Raw genomic sequence first — 21,082 nt, 5'->3', positions numbered from 1 at the left:
GGAGGGCTGCCGGGCTGCCAGAGGGATGTCTGATTGCCATTCTAGGCCCAATCCCCCGGGGAGCGGGCCTAAGCCAGCAGGTGGTCATCCCCTGAGGGGTCCCAGACTGCGAGAAGGCACAGGCCAGGCTGACGGACCCCTCCTCCCCACTGAGTGCACAAATTTTTGTGCACCGGGCCCCTAGTAAGTTATATAAATGTCTAATCACTGGGTTGCACACATGAAACTAATATAATATTGTACGTCAAATATAATTGAAAAATAAAAATATTTATTCTTAAAAATATGTGAATAACTGTCTCTGCTCTTCAGTGCCCCCACTGCCCAAGGTATTTTACTGCTACCACTCTCTGCATGGAACACCTGGCACTTTAACTCCTAAGGAAACAATTACAGCACTCAACTTTCCAGTTGCCCAAGGCCTGGCCTATTCTTAAGGGGTATGGAAAGTCAGGCATCAGAAGCTCCCACCCCTCCTCTGGATCAAGTGAGGGCAGAGCAGTCTGCACACAGAGCTCTGTTTCTGATCAGTCTCTGGACCTCCTATGTGGGGAGCCACATGAAGCCAGAGACCAGAAACTCTAAGGAAGTCCTTCCGAGGAAGTTAAGTGAGGCTGGGATTCTAGACCTGAGACATTCTGACTGCTCTCTTCATGGTTTCTTCAATTTTATTAGTTCAGGAAAAGCAATAAAAGATTCAAAATGAATGAAATAAAAAAACAACACCTTTTTCTCATGTTTCTCACTGTGGCTCCAGGGTATAGAATAAAAATAGTGCATATTGTAGAGGGCGAATACTTATAAAACACAGCTGTCATCACTTGGAGACCGGGCTGCCCTGGGGTGGAGAATGCTAAGGATAAATACAGCGGGGAAGCTTCATTTCCCGCTTGATATTGCATTTTTAACAGCTCTACTGGTATGTGGGTGTCTAGAAGAGAAATGGCATTAACAATGGAGACGTCGATGGCTCCTGGCTCTGCCACAAATTTATCTCAAGGGCAGCTGTTATTTTAAAGATTTTTCATGACGTTCATAGAGTATCTTTTGGTAAATGTATTGCTACTTGTGCTTCTCCAATCCCTTGCATAGAATCTGACAAAAATATGGTTTTTCTAGGGAGAAAACAGATAAATACTTATTACATGAATACTAAGAAGTTATTTTTTAGTCCTGAACATCAGTATTAAGAGAAAAAAAATCACATTTTCCCCAGTAGTTCCAAATTGTAATCCTCTCTGTCAAACTGGTTCCTTTAAAAATACAATTGCACATTACGAGTGTAACAAAATGTCTAGAAGATAGAGTGAACCACTGGAAGCTATATACCAGTAATTGCAATGGAAATTGTTTTAAAAGATTAATTTTGTCATTAAGAAAGAGCACATAATATACTTTTATTTGACATTTCTACTATGTAGGTTTTTGATAAGAGACTGGATTCTAAAAAGCTCTGTTAAACAAATTGACTTCAGAAGTTTTACTTAGTACTAAAGGCCCAGTGCATGAAATTGTGCATGGGTAGGGTCCCTAGGCCTAGCCTGCAATCAGGGCCAACTTCCTTCACTCACCAGTCCCCAGTCCCGTCCTGCCACCACCCAACCTGGTTCCCTGTGGTTCCCGGTTCACCATGATCAGAGCCTGCGGCTCGGGGGGAGGGACCAAGAGGGCTGCCTTCCACCCACTCGCCAGTCCCCAGTCCTGCCCGACCGCCACCCAGCCCTGTTCCTGGTTTGCCATCTGGCGACCCATCGGAGCCTGTGGTTTGGGGGGAGGGACCGAGAGGTGGTCAATCCACCTCATAGCAACTGGTCGATCGGTCATTCTGGTCATTATGCTGTTATGGTCGCTGGCCTTTTATTATATAAGATAACACAATTTAATTTTTAAAAACTCATCAACCTTACATCATATAATACATTTAGAAACACATGTATATTATATATGTGTGTGTTTGTGTATATACATGTGTGTATATATGTACGTATCTCATACACACACACTTGAAGCTGCTGTTTTAATACAACAAATGTGGTATCAGTAACACAAAATTGTATAGGAGAATAATAGTAGTTGCATGTCAACTTGTTCCTTTACAATCCACCATGAGGATATCTATTTTATGCCTTCGTTGAAAAGCACTGTACCTAAAACTATATAAAAGAAGCATTGGTTTGAAACAGATGTTTGTAACCAAAAGGTGTTTCTAGCTGTCCTGATCCACTGGGAGTTACCAACCCTAGAACCATGTGTAAGTAACAGGGTTTGTACTTCCAATTCTCTCAAGAGTACAAGTCCATAGAAAAAAAGGAATGAGGAGATTTTTTAAAATTCACCCCCATGTGACCACTTTCAATCCACATATGATGGATTGGTTAATAGTTTTCCCCCATATCTATCTCCCAAAAGCCATTATATTGGGTTTCAGCATTGCTGCACTCACAATAACTCCTATTGTTGGGTCAACCAGCAGCACAGCTTCTGAGGTTATCTAGAAAATGACACTGAAGCATATCAACCAAAAATTTTAAGCAACAAGACCTTTTAGAATCTAATGCAGTGGTTCTCAACCTTGGCTGCACATTAGAATCCCTGGGAATCTTTTTAAAATCCTGATTTCTGGGTCTCATCCTCCAGAAATTCTGTTTCTTTGCTACTAATGTTGTGGCCTCACCCCATAACAAAGAAACAGAATTTCCGGAGGATGAGGCCCAGAAATTAGGATTTTAAAAAGATTCCCAGGTGATTCTAATGTGCAGTCAAGGTTGAGAACCACTAGTTTAGACACTTGGGCTTTCATGCTACTTGAGAAAATAAAGATGTAAAATGTTTGAAAAACAATTATTTTACAGCTCTTCTTGCTAAGCCACAGTATTGTTAATGCATTGTTAAAGCTCCGTATGAATTTGTTAAGTACATAGGTCACCGGATTTTTCATGGACAAATGGCTAAGGGAAATACGATATAAATCAGAATATGTGTGCTTATGATGACTTGGGACCTGGGGCACTCCAGATGTGTGGCTCCTGTGCACTCCTAGAAAATAACTCAAAAGGATGCTGGATTCTTGTGTGGAGGTAATTCCTTCGTTAAACAAATAGGCCTTGCCCTAACCGGTTTGGCTAGCGTCAGCCTGGGGACTCAAGGGTCCCAGGTTCGATTCTGGTCAAGGGCATGTACCTTGGTTGCGGGCATATCCGCAGTAGGGAGTGTGCAGGAGGCAGCTGATTGATGTCTCTCTCTCATTGATGTTCTAACTCTCTATCCCTCTCCCTTCCTCTCTGTAAAAAAATCAATAAAATATATTTTAAAAACAAACAAACGAATAGGCCTATTTTTGTCAATACACAGAAGGCTATAATAAGGTATCTTCCCAGTACTAAGAAATAATGTTATCTTCCGAGAGGGAAACAAGAAAAACACTCAAAGAATGGGATTAACTATCTGTAGAAACTACCTGAAGGCATCAGTGTTGATGTTAGTAGCATGATGAATGGAGAGATGTACTGTAAATCAATCATTGCTAAAATCAGTTAAGCCCTGATGCTTCACAGATTTTTTTAAAGTTAGAAATTATTCAAGATCATTTTTATAGTAGTTCTGTCTTGGGTGTGAGAGAAAAGTACAGGGTAGTCCCAGTGTTCACCATCCTTGGCCTATTTTACCCACCAAGCTCATGGTCTGAGCATAAGCTGTGTATGTGGTGGGGGTGAAGGAAGAAAGAAATAGTTTGAAATCATCTGCCTTAAAAACAAGTAAGTCTTCTCAAGATTAAAGTCCAGAAATGCAATCAAAGATGACTAAAAAAGTGAACAAGACTGATAATCTACTCCAAAATATCAACAAATCTCATGGCTGAAATTGTGGTCAAAAAGGAGACCAGAAAAAGAGGTGCCATGAAGGAACCTGTACTCAGGCTGTAGGGCATGCAAGATGGTCCCCATCCATCCTTCTTGGCAGGTCTATCCCAATGGTGGAGACAGATGTATCAAGGTATTCTACCTTGAAGTAGCAAATTCGTCAACTAATGCCTCTTATATTCTCAGCATGACAAGCAACCTTCTGATAGGATTTGACTTCTCAGGTAGGTTTTCCTTCAGGAGAAAGAAACCACTGCCTGGCAACACTGTACATCAGTGAATGGGCAGTCACTGCCAGGCATTGGTCATAAGTGTTCCTTTTTGTGTCAACAAGTCTTCTGCAACATAATCAACTCTCCATTTACCATCAATGTGGAATTCCTCTGTCTGCCAATGTGTAGAGCCCTACTTTCTAATCAGAACTCTCTATATTATCACATATATTTTGAGTGCTCCCAGATGAAGGAATTTCATGTTTCCAAGATAAGATAGTTCTTACATGCAGAACAAAATGAAAAATCACAAAGTATAATTCACTTCAAAATTCCTGTCAAGAATCCTCTAGATTCCATAACTTTGTCTATACTGTCTTATGTATACCTTATGCAACATAAATTGGAGAACAAGTTTGAACAAAGATGGCCATGAAGACCATTGTCCTCTAAGATTCTGTGAACCCAATAGGTCTGACTAAAATCATATTGACAATTGCTTACAAACAAATAAATATTTCAAAATTTGGGGGAAATGTTAAATGAATAAAGAATGCCCTATGACAACCCCATGTCTATATGGGATTGATTAAAATATAAGTGTGCTGAAGAGGAATGGATGTGTTCAACTGTTTCTATGGTTCTGCATGGACCAGTACACAGTCAACATCAGCTACAAGTGATAACAAGAATCCCTGTGAGAAAAAATAGCATTGATTGGAACAATACAGTGATAAAGGCAGACAGCAACTACAAGCCAAGGTTTTCATGGGTTTGAAATAAGGCAATTCTTTATTCTGGTGTACAAGGACAGCCAGATGCCACTGTCCTGAGTAGAATGGAGGGAAATATTGGGAAGAAAGAATGAGGTAGGTGTGATTCCCTAAGATGAGGATACTGGTATACAGGTATCTATGTAGATACAGAAATTGATGGTGGCCTCAATAAATGTGTGCCTCCTGAATAATGGTAAATGTGCATCTGTTATTTCTCAAGTCTCTGGATGTGAGCCTAAGTTAGGACGAGTCTCTGTTGTACAGATAGACATATGTCTCAGTTTTCCCTGCGCTCTGTTGCTTGGCTGTTTCCCCCTGGATTTGCAGAGCAGGGCATGCCTCCCGGTCTATACAGGCCCCATCTATCTCTCACCACTAACTCCATATCAGAGCAAGTCATGATGCCCTGCCCCTGAGGCAAAGGACAAAAATGTCTCAAGTTTAGTTAAAAATGACATTATTTTTTACAACCCAAGTGTAAAGGTTCAGACTATATCCTGCCACTGTTTTTTTAATTAATAACTTGCTACGTCATTATATAGAACAAAAGACATCTAAAAAAAATCCCAAGTCATTCATTCCATTTACTCATTCCATTTCAAAATAACTTGATAGGGACCAGCTGGAAGGAAAACAGGAAAAACACATTCATTTTTTTCAGTGACTCTTGTGAGCCCTGTAGCAAGTCAAGGTCATGAGATGTCAGTCTTGTGAAGGATTAAATCACAGGTAAAATCCTCTCATGTACACAACAAACTTTTAAATCACAATTAGTTGCTCTACACAAACTAACAAGAATGTTAGCTCTACGGCCTCTTCCATTTCTCCTGTGCTGAGACCTTAAAGAGAAGAACATCAGCAACTTAAGAAATAGAAAGAGTGGCTGCAAGGAATGCCATTTCCTCAATGAGGTAATGAGCTGATCAAGTTCCTGACAGACACAGTGAAGTAGAAAGCTGAGCGATTATTACATGAATATAATCTACAAGTGTAAAACCTTCTCCCCACATGTAAGCTTTGTTTTGTTTTGTTTTCTCTCCATATGGTTTTTTTAAATTTGGCTTTTAATTTGCATTTCCCTGATGGTTTCAATGATCTTTTAATGTGCTTGCTTGCTAGCTGTTTGTTTAAATCTCTTGCATGTTTTTACTTGAGCTGTTTCCTTTTTATTGAATATTGAGATTGACTTGTATCCTGAACATAAGAAGGAATCAAATATTCTTTTGAATTTATTCTCCCTCACTCTGTGGACTGTCTTTTCATTCTCCTAATGATGCTTTTGAAGTTGTAGAAGTCTGTAATTTTGACAAAGCATAATTTATCAATTTGTTCTTTTATGGTTTGTACTTTTGCTGTCCAGCATAGGAAATCTTTGCCTAACCCGAGACCACAGAGAGTTTCTCCGGTGTTCCTAACTAGAAGTTTTATAGTTTCACATTTTAAATTTAGGTGTATGGTCCATTTTATGATCAATTTCGGTTAATAATCTATTTCGTTAATTAAAGTTTAAGTATTAATTAATGTTTGTATCTGATAAGCAGAGATAGTTCGTCATTTTGTGAATGGATATCTAGCGGTTTCATCACGGTTCATTGATGACTTTCTCCATGGAATGTCCTTTGTCAAAAAAAAAAAAGATGTCCATAAACATGTGGATCTATTTCTGGACTCTCCATGGATCCATTTGTCTATCTCGATGCTAGTACCATACTCTCTTGATTACTATAGCTGTATCAGTCTTGAAATCAGGCCAACTTTTCCCTTCTTTCTGCAAGTTGCTTTGTCTATTGTAGGTGTTTTGCATTTTCATATAAATTTTAGAATTAGCTTGTCAATTTCTACCAGAAAAAAGTTTGCTAGGATTTTAATTAGGATTACATGAAATCTATAGATCAATTTAAAGAGGATTTAATCAATCTTTTAAAAGTCACAAGCAGTGGCTATCACATATCTCTATTAATGTAGTCAAGTAAAGTTAAGGGCAAGTCCATAGTTAAGGACAACTACAAAAATTATGACAGGTCCAAGAAGCTAGGCTGTTTCAAATATGACTAAAACCCACTAAAAATGATTCATCCATGTGGTACCCACAAGTCTCTTGATGACACTGTAAAAGTTTAGGCCCTGAGAGAATCTTGGCTCAGAAGCCCAGGTATTTATTTCTAAGAGGAAGCAAGGTATTTTCAAAAAGACATCAATTCTTTTTTTAAAAAAATTGAATATAGTGGGTAGCATTGGTTAATAAAACCATACAGGCTTTAAGTGTACAACTCTATAACATCAACTGCACACTGCAATGTGCACTCACCATCCAAAGTCAAGTCTCCTCCCATCACCACTTATCCCCCCTGTGCCCTCTTCTACTTCCCCCTACTTCCTTTCCCTCTGGCAATCACCATACTATCATCTGTGTCTATGAGTTGGTGTGTTGTTGTTGTTTTGCTTAATCTCTTAACCTTTTGTACTAGCCCCCAACCCTCCTCCCCTCTGACAATCTGTTCTCTGTATCTATGAGTTTGTTTCTATTTTGTTTGATAGTTTATTTTGTTCATTTGATTCCACATGTAAGTGAAATCATATAGTACTTGTCTTTCTCTGACTGGCTTATTTCATAATACTCTCCAGGTCTATCCATCCTATCACAAAATATAAGACTCCCTTCTTTTTACGGCCTACTAATATTCCATTGTGTATATGTACCACAGCTTTTTTTCCCACTCATCTACTGATGGGCATTTGGGATGCTTCCAAATCTTGGCTCTTATAAATAATGCTGCAATGAACATAGGGTGCATATATTCTTTTCAATTGGTGTTTCCATTTTCTTCAGATATATCTCCAGAAGTTGAATTGCATGGTCATAAGGCAATTCCACTTTTAATTTTTTAAGGAAACCCTGTACTGTTTTCCATAGTGGCTGCACCAGTCAGCATTTCCACCAACAGTGCACGAGGGTTCCCTTTACTCCACATCCTCACCAACACTTGCTGTCTGTTGATTATGGATGGTAGCCATTCTGACAGGTGCGAGTTGATATCTCATCCTTGTTTTAATTTGCTTCTCTCTGATGATCAGTGACATTGAGCATCTTTTCACATGATTATTGGCCTTCTCTATGTCCTCTTTGGAGAAGTATCTACTCAGTCCTCTGTCCATTTTTTTCATTGGATTGCTTGTTTTCTTCGTGTTGAGTTGTAGAAGTTCTTCATATATTTTGGAAATTAACCCCCTATCAGATGTATAATTCATTCTTTGAAGTCAATTAGAAAATTAGTGGGCAGGGCACTAACTAGTACCTCAGGAGCCTGACAGAGATAATATACAACTGCAATGTGTTCATTATGCCAGGATGTAATTTACTCTTACGGCACACGCGCATTCCCTCTTTGCCTGCCTCAGCTCATTGGAGTTTGGGAAAAACCAACTCTGCTTCACTTTCCATTCAATTTCTTTCTAAAGGCATACAATGTTAAAATCCCAGCGGGTTTGATCACACTGGGCACTAATATGCCCTCTCAAAAGTATTTAAAATAATTATATGTTTTTTTGGGGGAAGGGGGCAATTTGGTTAAAAGGGGCACAGGTGAAATAAAAGAACTTAACGAAGATAATAAAATTCAATCCCAATGCCCACATGACAACATAATAACAGATATTTGTAGCACAATACAAAAATTAACAAAATTCAAGACTCCACCTTAAAGATTTGAACCTTGATTTATTTGGGGCCTTATGCTGTAGGAACTCGGATGGGCGAAGTTGCTGGGTCAGGGTTTCCAGGCAATGTGTTTAGGGCTAACACATTTTCTGGTTTGTGTTACCTTGACTTGGCAAATGATATCTGGCAAAAAACCTCTAGTATTTGAACAAACTTTACTCCTGAGTCTGGTAAGAAACTGTTATTTGAATTCTATATTACATTCACATAATTCACATCTTAGTCATAATCATTCACGGACAGTGTATTTACTAGGTAAGTGGTTTTTGTTTGCACAATTTGGTGAAAAACTGCATTTGTCCTTTCCAAATATTCTTTTTTATAAATATGTTTTTATTGATTTCAGAGAGAAAAAGGGAGAGAGAGAGAGAGATAGAAACACCAATGATGAGAGAGAATTACCCATCAGCTGTCTCCTGCACTTCCCCCACTGGGGATTGAGCCAGAAACCTGGGCATGGGCCCTGACCGGGAATCAAATCATGACCTCCTGGTTCATGGGTCAACACTCAACCCCTAAGCCATACCAGCTGGACACTTTCCAGATATTCTGTGATAAGACACCTGGACTGAATTATTTGAGTGATCGTAGGGGAAATTTTTAAGATTTCTTTCCTGCATGTGAGTGTGTGTGAGAAGTTGTGTTCAAATATTTTCTTATTCCTCAACGTGCCTTTCCAGCACTGGTTCTTCACTGGCGTTACAACCAAAGAATTCAAGGAGGAGCGTAGCATCCACTACAACGTCTCCAAGGAGATCAGATTCAAAGAGTCTGGGACTCTAACAAAATCCACTACCTGGAAACTTTCATTTTTAGTTTCATATTATGTACACGGATGAACATGAGCTCAAGCTACCACTGGAACAGAAGGTTTATGTAAAAAGTGAGAGTAAGTCTCTCAATCTGATAGCTCGAAGTTTGGAGGGTGATATAATGTGAACTCTCGCGTTTTAGAAAGAGTGGCATGTTGGAAAGCGGAAGGCGTGCTCATGAAGCGCATTGCGAGGCTGCTTCTCGCTGGGGTGGGGTTGTCATCCTGAGTTCTACAGCTATGTCGCTCTCCAGTGTGTGGGCCTCCCGGCATCACGATCACACAAAACAGATTTCTGTGTTTGTTTTTACCCAAAGTAGTAACTAATTAAAGGTTTAAAAAATGCAAAAACTGAAAATATGGAACATTTCCCATTTATACAGTACAACTGATGATCAAAGACTCACATTCCATTCCATTATAATCAGCAAGTCCAGAGTCAACTTTTTATAAAGTTTACAGTGAAAAATGGCAGTGGGAAAAGAAGGTACAGGATGCATCTGTGATGGAGAAAGTATGGTGAAGGAGAAGAAATACAACAATAATTTACAAATTATTAAAAAATGGATAACAGTACTTTAAATGTGGTGAAGTGCTTTTTCAGGATCTAAGGATACAGTAACAACCACCATTTCAATTTTAGGTAAAATTCTAACAAGCTGGCATTAAATGGCACATCTATGGAAAATGTAATGAGAATTTTGCCCTTACCATCTGCTTTCTTTGAGTCATTTCCGACACTGGATTGATCCTTCTTGTCAGCCTTATTTTTACCATCTTTCAAGTCACCTGCAAGTAATAAACATAACACAAATAGAATATGTAGATGCCTAAGGAGGAAGTTAGAAATAACTTTAAACCTGCCAAGGTTAAAAAAAAAGAGAAGGTACAGTATAATTATAGTCATGAGGGGGTACATGTCGGAGGTAAACATCCTTTAGACCACAGAGTAGGTCCTGGATATTGGTTTATGATCTGCAAATTAAGATTAAAGTTTCTGCCCAGCCGGTGTTGCTCAGTGGGCATCGACCCAGGAACCAAGGGGTCACTGGTTCGATTCCGGGTCAGGGAATATGCCCAGGTTGTGGAGCAGGCAGGAGGCAACTGATTGATGATGTTTCTCTCTGTCCCTCTTCCTTCCCCTCTCTAAATATATATATATATATTTAATTGAAAGTTCCTGTTTAACAGGGTTGTACTTAAGGCAACCGTGTTTATCATCGAGAAAGGCAGCTCAACTTTATTGTTAGGCTGTGGAGTGAGGAACAGCCTGGGTTTAACGTAAGTGATGTCAATGAATAGCTTTTTAACCTCTATGTGCTTCCATGTCCTTATCTGTGAAACGGGAATATCAATACCTATTTATAGGCATAATGCATGGACAAATGCATTTCAAGTACTGAATGTGGTATCTGAAGTCAATAACAATCATTCAATGACAATTGTTATTATTCTAGAACAGAGCTATAAATAGCACTCTAATTAAGGAGCTTGTCAAAATGTAATTGGCAAAAGTTAAAAAACACTAGCACGCAAATGTAGAATGAAAATGTCAAAACACATCTAAATTTATGAGGGAATGAGTGAGATAGTAAGGATGGTTCCAGAAGTATTTCAGGAACTGGATATTTATAGGTATTTGTAAAATGTGTTAAAATAAGATTGCTAGGTTAGAGACGAAACTGACTATGTCCTACAAGGCAATAATACCATAACCTTTGGGGTCATCTCCTCCACCAGTCAAAAATCTAACTTCACAGGCCTGGGCTTGAATCAAATAGTAAATGACAAAGTCAACAAAGTCACCTAGAGGAGGGGTCAGCAAATGATGGCCCCTGAGCATGTCCAGCCTGCTATCTGCCTTTGTAAATACAGTTTTATTGGAACATGGCCACTCCTTCTTTTACATATTTCAGGGCTGCTTCCTTGCTGCACTGGCAGAGTTGAATAGTTGCATCAGAGATGCACAAAGCCAGCACTGTTTACTATCCAGCCCTTCAGAGAGGCTGCTGACACCTGTTTAAGAGAAGGTACCTCACCCCCACTCCACTCCCACCTCCCCACCTCACCCCACAGTCTGTTCAACAATATGCCAGTGATATACTGAAAAAACACGGCACCCCTGCCCCCAGTGCTATTCTTAAGTGTTGGATACTTTACTAACCACTTTCTAGTAGGAGCTTTCTTTTCAGCCTGTGTAAACCCAAGAATGCATTGCCACTAACATCCTGGTGCTTACTGAAGCAAAAGGACCCTAATAATAATTGCAACCAGGAAGGAGCAAGCCGGGCCCAAGGAATATTGACCTTTTTTGTTTTCTTTGTGCCTGGCAGTGTGCCCCACTTCATTAAATTCTTATAACAACCCATTATAAAGGTGCTGTTATTGCCAGGAGACAAATTCATCCATGTTCAATTCACTAAATGATCCATCTGCTGAACAACTCACTCACCAAATGATTGAGGAGGTTTTCCCAGTTCGAGTTTTTCCTTCACTGCAGCCAACTGTCTCCACATTGGTTAGTCCTGGGCTTCATACACTCACCCGGCCCCACCTCTGCCCCTGACCTTGCATGTGGGTCTCCCTCTGAAACTGCCCATCTTGTCTACCATAGACCTGGTTTAAGCCATTTGCCTGACAGTTTTTGAACAAATGGCCAATTGGTGTTTCTACAAAGAGATTTTGCTTAAATCGACCTGTAAAGAATTGATGTGAAACCCCTATCATCTCCATGTTATGCCACAAATAAAGTAACTTACCACAATATATACACAGATGGGTCTGATTGTAGAGGCCAGCCTCTCAACTACTATATTTTGGGACCTTCATAGGAAGCTCAAGTTTTAGACTTCTAGCTTGTATTGATGGTACCATTTCTAAATGCCTTTGACCTTCAGACTGATAAATGGCTATTTAAGAATTCAAGGCCATTTTTGACTGTGATGTCTTTTACAAAGTAAGTACTAGTACTTTTACTGAAATGTGACAAATCCTAAGCTATGTTAGAAGTCAATAAACTCTCCAAATTTCCTCATTCTTAATTCTGAAATAGGTTGTACTGGCTGGAGGGATGGAGGGGAAGGGCAGCCACAAGCAGGAGGAGTGTAAGTAAAGGATGTGGTCGTCACCTTTTACCATCACCAATGGTTAAAACAGATGAATTCCTGTGGAGGTGCCATGAAACAGTTCATATACTGGCTCATTCCTGTTTTAAGGATGGCAGAGATGAACTCGAGGATCTTGAGCCTTGTAGTCACACTAACTGCCTATAGAAAAAAGGCCTCTCTTTACTCACTGAGCTTCACACTCCTAACGCACTCTATACTGAGCCTTTCAGGTCGCCCTGGACCAGAGCTTTTCCCACAGATGCAGCAAGGCCAGGATGCCTTCCAGAACCAGCAGGAGCAGTTTGATTTGCCAGATGGTAGCCAGCAGCCCCTGGCAGCCTGCCTTCTCGGTCAGGGCTAAGGAGGCTGAGGGGGGAGTGCCCAGATGGAGACCACCGCTTAGCAGATCCTGTAATTGCTGCTAGGGGCCCAAACCCCCTGGGGAGTGCCCAGATGGAGACCACCGCTTAGCAGGGCCCAAACCCCCAGAACCCCACTCGTCCAGGGTCCTTCAGCTCTTACCCGGAAATACCTCGGGCGGCCACAAGGCAGGGCGCAGGGAAAGTGACTCGTGCTTGTTTGATGATGTTCCTCAACGAAACCCATTAGGTAATTTCCCACGGGTTGTGTATGGAGTAATGGCTGCTGTGAGCTGCTACCCAATGAGCAGGCGGAACAGAAGAGCCCGTGCGTGTGGTTATAAATCATTTTAATTAGGCTGCTGCAACTCAGTCCCGAACCACCATTAGCCTTTCTGATTATCGCTCTAAATTGATTTCTTTTCCCACCTCTCATTTCATACTTAGATTTTAAGGGAAATGGTAGACAACTGCTTACTTTGGGAAATCAACACGGTTGTGAAATTCACCCAGGCTCGCTGGAGACTCAGGCTCCTGTCTGCTTCTCCCAGGTTCCCCTGGCCACCACGGAGCATTTACTGCCACCTCTGCCAGCTCTGGGGCATTTGTTGGTCCCTCTCCCCAGAACGCACCACCCTCCTGGTATCCAGCCCACTGTGCTCATTTGCTTCTCTCCCTGACCAGACCAGGGGTTGGCAAACCATGGCCCGTGGGCCAAACCTGCCGTGGTTTCATATGGCCCACAGACTAAGAATGGTTTTTACATGTTTTAAATGGTTAAGGTGGAAAAAGAAGAATATTTCATGACGTGGGAAAACTATATAAAATTCAACTTTCCACTTTGATAAATAACGTTGTATGGGAACACAGCCACGCTCACCTGCTTACGTGTTACCTTTGGCTGCTTTCACTCTGAAACAGCAGCACTGAGCAGCTACTATGGAGCCCGCATGGCCTGCAAAGCCCCAAATATTTACTCTCTGGTCCTCTACAGAGGGGTGGTTAGCCCTGCAGTAAACAGACTACAGGGTGTTCGTGGACTGCGGCTGAGTCCCAATCTTGCCCATCTTGTCTACGATTGACCTGGTTTAAGCCATTCAAGTTCTCCTATTTCTTCCTCCCACCAACAGTACCAACCTGCTGACCACGGATTACAGAATTTGGCCTCACATAGACCTGCACTTACTACCTAGAGGGTGCTTGAAGCCAGTGATCTCACCTCTCTGACCCTCGGTTTCCTCGCCTGCAAAATGGGGATGAGTGTAGGCCCCACGCAGCGTTGTTGGGATTTTTAAATGGTTTCGTGAACATGAAATCTCACCAGCAATGTCCAGCACACGGTAAGCGTTCATTAAATGTCAGTGACATTATCACTCACCCCTGGCAGAGCCTTTCCCCAGAGTGATGCCACTCACCGTTCTGCTGCTTTCCTCCTGGCGACTTCTCTTTGGCGTTTTTCCCACGAGCGTTGTCGCTCCTGTTGGGGCGCGTTCCGTTGACTTGGTTCCGAGCTTCCCCGGGTGTCTTTTTGTCCGCCTTGCCGGCTGCGCCTTCTGCCGGGCCTTTGGCTTCCAGTTCCTTTTGCTTCTCCTCCGCGGCCAGGCGGGCCTTCTCCTCGGCTTCCTTCTTGGCCTTCTCCTCTGTGTCCACACAAGGTGGGCAAGGCGTTGAAAAGAGAGAGAGGTCACGCCGTGAGGAGAACTGCCTCTTTGCACAAAACCTGTCACGGGCACTGGTAACAATACACTGAAATGACCTAAGGTGCTACTGAGTGTTTTGGGTTTGGGTTTATTTTCAGTTAATTCAAGTCAGATTGGCATGGATATTCAGGAAGTAAATAAAAGCAGGTCATGGTTATGCCATTTCTGAAATCAGTGGATTAGAAGAAGAGACAAGGGGAAAGTAATCATAATAATTAATAAGCCAATATTATAATTGGCATTACTAATAATAGTATTATCATCAATAACTTCTTGTCAGGGTATCCCGTATGCCAGGCTTGATGCTAAATGCTTTCCAAGGATCATTTCCTTTCATTTTCAAAACAACCTCAGGTGGTAGCTACTATCATTGTAATGCTACTTTACAATGTGGCACTAAGGCTGAGAGGCCACAAAATCTCCCACGGTCACAGGAAAAAATGGAGTTTCATGTAGGTTTGCTCAGGACCTAAAGTTTAAACATAAGCAAGCGATTATAAAGTAAAAAGTCACCACCGCTAGAATAATACAGTTTCAGGTCACTGTTTGTAAAGTTAACAGTAGGAAGAGGATAATTAAGTCTTCAAAAGCATGTCTGCAAACTGTCCACAGATGAGAGGTGGCGCTTAGGTTGGCCAGGTGTCCTTATCTGTGTCTCCCCTTTAACTGAGAGGATGTCAGCCTGCTTTCCAATTCGGTTGACTGAGAAAGGCTCTGGCTCTGTACTTAGACAAAAATATAGCCTATGAACACATAGGGTTATTCATTCAACTAGTATTTCCTGAGCAGCTACAGTGCCAAGCACCATTTTAGGAACTGGTCACATGGCAGCAAGCAGACTTACAGGTAGAGAGGGCCATTACCAAGTAAGCTAACCACTAAGAGAATTTCAGATGGCAAAAAGGGCTTTGCAAAAATGTCAAGCATAGTAAGTAATGTGATAGAACACGACCAGCAAAAGGGTGAAGAAGCTGGCATTTGACGAAATATTGAATGATGAGTTACCGGCCATGCAATAATCAGGGAAAATAGCATTCCATGCTGAGGAAATTAAAAAAAAAAAAAGTAAGGCCATGGAGTAGGAATGAGTTTGCTCTGTTCAAGGGGCACTGAGTTAGCCAGTATAGCTAAAGCCCATTTAGAGAAGGGTTAGTGACAGATGATACGGCCAAATGACCAAGGACATGAGGAGTTAGAGGCCGCCAAGTGGAGCTGGGTTGTAGGAAATAACACACATGGAAGGCACCTAGCAGAGACCATTCCTCCCTAAAGGCCTGGAGACTTAGCATTTCATTCACACAAGGCCTTTCTGACTGTGCCATCAGCCTCCATTGTGAAGAACCTTACCGATTTTTTCCCCTCTAGATGTGCTCACCGTGTCCTACACCTCATCATCCGGGGTCCTCTTCATTTCCCTGTGTTAGTCTTGGTCCCGACAAAAGCTGACTTTCATGGACAACTGGTTTACTTTTAATCTAATAGGCACCAGAGTGGTGGGTTATGCGTGTGATTACATTTCCCTTTGCTTTAGCTGCTAAAGGGCACAAATCCCAAATTTGGTGCCAGTGCCCATGTTCTTGGGACTTTGTGATACTGACCTTTGTGGACGTCTATAACCTCCGGCTTTATTTTTACATGATCTGCCCTTACATTTGCTTGGCTCAGATGTTCTCCTTGATACATTATGAGATGTTTATTCATCCCTTCACTGATACCCATCCACGCCACCCAAACCAATGCCCTGGCTTCACCCCAGACAACACAAATGAAGAGTAAGAGTAGGGTTTGTAAATGCTCTCTGGATGATTCCAATACACAATCAGGGTTAACAAGCATTGCTTTCAAGTTTAAATGATTACCATTCAATATTTTATGACATTCTCCTCTCCTAACAGGATGTAGTTATAATTTACAATGACAAGGTAAGTAAGGTTTCTTTACAACATAACACAATTATGTGCATCTATCGTATAATATGCCTTCTGACTTCCACAGAAAGGCACAACTAAAGAGTAAATGAGTGGCCTTGGAGAAGAAGGTGGTGAGACCGCATTCTCTAGAGACTGCAGGGCGCAGGAGGCCTGCTAGAATGCTCATCCAGACTTCCTCTCGTCCTTCTGCAGTGCCCGGAGGACAAAGGTCAGACGTCACTTCCATCCCTGAATTCCCAGTGCTTGGTATAGCACCTGGCACATAGCAGATGCTCCTGGAGCATTTGTTGACTAAACGAATGTCCACAGTGCGTGTGACTCACCCTCTCTGCCAATGAGCCTGGCTTATACATATTCCATCATCAGCAATCCAGCCTGGCATCAGTACAGGAAGTAGACAAACGTAGCGTCCTGCCCCGGAAGACTTAGCCGTTTGACAAAACGTGGTTTCCTTAACCACTAACGTGGGTGAGTAAAAAGGTGACTGTTCTTATGATGCAGAGGGGGAAACTGAGGCATGGGGGGAGAGGATTCATTTAAACTCGGGCTTCAGATAAAATAATTTATAATCCCCTCACAGAAGTCCCACTGAATCTATGGCAAACTTTCTACATTTAAAACATCCCCAAGTTAAAAATAATTTTGATTAAAAACTGAAGGTGTTAACGTCCGGTTTACTACAAAACAGCATAAAAGATTATCTGAGCAATAAAAATTCATTTGACAACTGAGTCAGACCAATTTTCTATGGGAAATCCAGCAAAAATGAAAACTGGGCAGGGGGTGCATTTCAGAAACATATCTGTTTTTGCTCAACTACAGCTGACAGTAGGCAATTAATATTTAAATTAACAAATGGCAACTCTTATGACATCATAATCAACTCCAATTTGAGCCAGCCCCACTATATGATTCCTTTCCCTGAAGCGATCATGCTCCAAGTGGGTGGCTCTGCACTGCCCTTCACCTTCTCTGCTCCCACTTCTTCCTCATATGTCTGAAATACCTGATATTAGTATGCTCAACCTCAGCCCTTAAAGTGGTACTACTCAAAATAAACACATCAAGAAGAAAAAAGAGATTAAATCAAGAGGAGATAGGCCTGTTCCACGGTAATCAGCTTCCCTTATATTTTCAGGGTGAAATTATTAATACACATAAAAATTTTCTACAATGAGAAAAAGTAGGTGAGAGCACAATCAGTCTGTATGTGCTAACAGATTGCAATGATGGCATGTGTGCACAGAATTAACTTTCCCAGGTCTTAGATTTGACATCCTTGGCACTCCCAGGCTTCTACACTAGCAGAAAGCAAGCATGCCGTTCAAAACCTCTCAGAATATCTGTGATGTGACTCCTTATGAAATGGCCAAAAGCCAGCAGCTAAAGAGTTCAAGTAGACCAGAGGCTTCGTGATCCATAAATTACAGTCCTCCTGAAGGCTGCTTCTATCTCACACCGAATGTCCACGCAGTTTTGGAGAAATACATTACTTCTTCATTTAATTTGCCTTTCTGAATAATGATATTATAGGCCAGTTGGTTAAAATAGTATTGGGCTAGTTATCCCTTGATATAATTTTCTGAAAACCCTACTTAACCTACTTACAAACAGAGAGAGAGAGAGAGAAACTACTAACTGAAAAAAAAATAACCAAAATAGCATATGAATTTTGAACAGTCAACTCTCAGGTGTTCACCATAACAACAGAAAGGTACTTCTAGACATCAAAGGACTCAGGCGTGCCCACGGGTCCTTTCTAAAAGTATTGGCCAAAGAAGTGCTCCAACTGATAGAAAAATTCAATGTTAAAAACTTAAGAATAAGGAAATACATTAACCTGTTCAATAAAACTAGCAAATCTCAGTGTTTAAAAATAATTGTTAGCCCTAATCGGTTTGGCTCAGTGGATAGAGCATCAGCCTGCGGACTCAAGGGTCCCAGGTTCGATTCCGGTCAAGGGCATGTATCTTGGTTGTGGGCATATCCCCAGTGGGGAGTGTGCAGGAGGCAGCTGGTCGACGTTTCTCTCTCATCGATGTTTCTAACTCTCTATCCCCCTCGCTCTCCCTTCTTCTCTGTAAAAAATCAATAAAATATATATTTTTAAAAAGATTGCTTTGGCTGTTTAAAAAAAAATAAAAAAATAACAGTAATTGTTATCAAGCTGGAAATAAAACTAGATGCAAATATAAAAATAATATCAAATGATAAGTTCATTATAAATGAACAATTTACTTATAATCACCTAGGTTGAAAATCTCATATTATTTCAATAAAAATTGGTGAATATGGAGAAAATAAGTAAAAATTCAATAAATTTCTCAGCATTTGCAAAGCAGTATCACTACATACTGTTTGATATTTACATTGATAGAAACATAATTCAATAAAAAAATGTAATGGTAATCTCTAGTAAAATAAAAATGGGATGTACTTTAAAAGACTGTAAGTTAAAAGACCATTCTGCCAAAGTTGAAAGGCAAATGACAAACAAGTAGGGCAGAAATTGCAACATATTTTGTCAACTGAAGAATTACTATTCTTAATATAAGAAGAGTTATTATGAAATAATAATGAAGGGGAAATAGACATTCTCACTATACTTCTACTGGGAGGGAACATAAGTTAAAAAAAAAAAACTTTCTGAGAAAATTTTGCCAGTAGATATCAAGAGCTTTAAGTTTTTTTCATTTATTTTTCCAAAAAAATTCCACATATAGAAACTTAACCCAGACAAATAATCAGAGGTAGCCTCAAACGTTTTTAAACATGTATGTTCAGTCCTGACTGGTTTGGCTCAGTGGATAGAGCGTCGGCCTACAGACTCAAGAGTCCCAGGTTTGATTCCGGTCAAGGGCATGTACCTTGGTTGCGGGCACGTATCTTGGTTGCGGGCACATCCCCAGTGGGGAGTGTGCAGGAGGCAGCTGATCAATGTTTCTCTCTCATCGATGTTTCTAGCTCTCTATCCCTCTCCCTTCTTCTCTGTAAAAAAACAATAAAATATATTTTAAAAAAATAAACATGTATGTTCATAACAATGTTATATACAATGATGTAGAATTGAAAACAAAATGCTCTGTAGAGGAATGATTCAACTATGGTATTACATATAATGTAGCCAATCAAATCATACTTTCTACACCTATTCAGCAACAGGATAAAATGCTCAAGATAGAAAAAGAAAAGTAAAATACAAGACAATATACTATGATCCCAACTTACAGGGAATTCTTTTACTTATATACTAGTAAATGCATGGTAAATCAAATAAAAAAGAATTACATCAGAATTTCAACAACAGTTATATCTGGCTAGAGAGACTGTAAGCGACTTTATTTTCTTTTTACATATATTTTTTATTTATATTTCTGCATTATAACCTAAACATGCACTATCCTTACACCAGTTTAAAAAAAAAAAAGGTTTAAAAAGTATGAAATAATGAATGGAAATTTATCAACATTGATCAGACCTGAAAATGGTTATACCTATATATCTTTGTTTTGAAATAATGATTTTTCAGCTCTAAGAGCTACAAAAGGTATTGATTTAATCTTTCCTAACAACTATGGGTTCTGGCTTACCTAGCTTTGTAAGTCAGATTGGCTAATAAAATCAAGACTTTAGAGCCAGTCCCAATTCTGATCAGTTTGATAACAACACATGTTCAAGTGCCCCATGCAGGGAGCTTTCATGAAGTCAGGGTTTTCTAAAAAAGAACAATGAGCAAAACAGCCTGGGATCATCTAATTCAAACTGACCACTAACGGAAACAAACTGGTGTTTCTTAATGCCTGTCAACCAGTCAACAGCATTACTGGGAGGCTGAAAATATCCTATATAATAAAAGGCTAATATGTAAATTGTCCCCTCGGGAGTTCCACTGACCTGGAGTTCGACTGCTTGCTATGACATACACTGACCACCAGGGGACAGGCAGAATGAAGGAAGGCCCCAGCCAGCAGCTGGCAGTTGGAGGAAGGAAGGCCCCAATTGGCTGTGATCACTGGCCAGCCCCAGGGACCCTACCCATGCATGAATTTCGTGCACCAGGCCTCTAGTTATAAAATATTAGTTATAGGTGGCCACTTTACCACAGTCTTCTTAACTTGGCGTTCAACTTTCCTTTCCAATTTTGAAAAATAATGGCTAGATTTACAGGCGCCAGCCACGTGCAGGCTCTGTCCCCCGTGCCTTACATTCAGGTTGTCCCCAAAAATGTATACACAAACTTGTAATACTTATAAAGGCAGTGTTTATTAAAATATATTTCATTTTCAAAACTGAGCTATCAGTTGCTAAAGTGTGTATACACCGTGTATCTTTTCTGTTCTTCGCAATAGCTCTGTGGTGTGTATTATCAGCCCCCAAATCAGGGGTGGGGAACCTCTTTTCTGCCAAGGGCCATTTGGATATTTATAACATTATTCGAGGGCCATAAAAAAATTATCAACTTAAAAATTAGCCTGCTCTATTTGGTCAAACATTTAATTAACTCACCCTTAATGCCTTGGCAGGTCCAGACCAAATGACTTTGTAGACTTTATAGGGCATGTGGGCCTGACGTCCCCTCTCCTACCACACCCCCCTTCTTGCTGGCTT

At 40.6% G+C, this 21,082-nt stretch overlaps 1 protein-coding gene across 6 annotated transcripts in view; it reads right to left on the bottom strand.

Annotated features, from left to right (window-relative positions):
* The window catches only part of PDE1C (phosphodiesterase 1C), a 184,626-nt gene that overhangs the window by 33,789 nt on the left and 129,755 nt on the right, over positions 1–21,082 (bottom strand). For all 6 annotated transcript variants that reach the window (XR_436249.1, XM_006774920.2, XM_006774921.2 and 3 more), the window contains exons 15-16: positions 14,259–14,483; positions 10,089–10,166 (exon numbers count right to left, since the gene is read on the bottom strand). Coding sequence is in view for 5 of the 6 variants with exons in the window: in XM_006774920.2 (XP_006774983.1) it covers positions 10,089–10,166; positions 14,259–14,483 (303 nt within the window). In the remaining variant the exon portion in view is untranslated. The remainder of the gene's footprint in view (positions 1–10,088; positions 10,167–14,258; positions 14,484–21,082) is intronic.

Source organism: Myotis davidii, unplaced genomic scaffold, assembly GCF_000327345.1.
Source record: "Myotis davidii unplaced genomic scaffold, ASM32734v1 scaffold125, whole genome shotgun sequence".
NCBI classification, from domain to species: domain Eukaryota; kingdom Metazoa; phylum Chordata; class Mammalia; order Chiroptera; family Vespertilionidae; genus Myotis; species Myotis davidii.
Note: the sequence above shows the minus strand (reverse complement) of the source record. Positions and strands in the feature narration are given on the sequence as shown.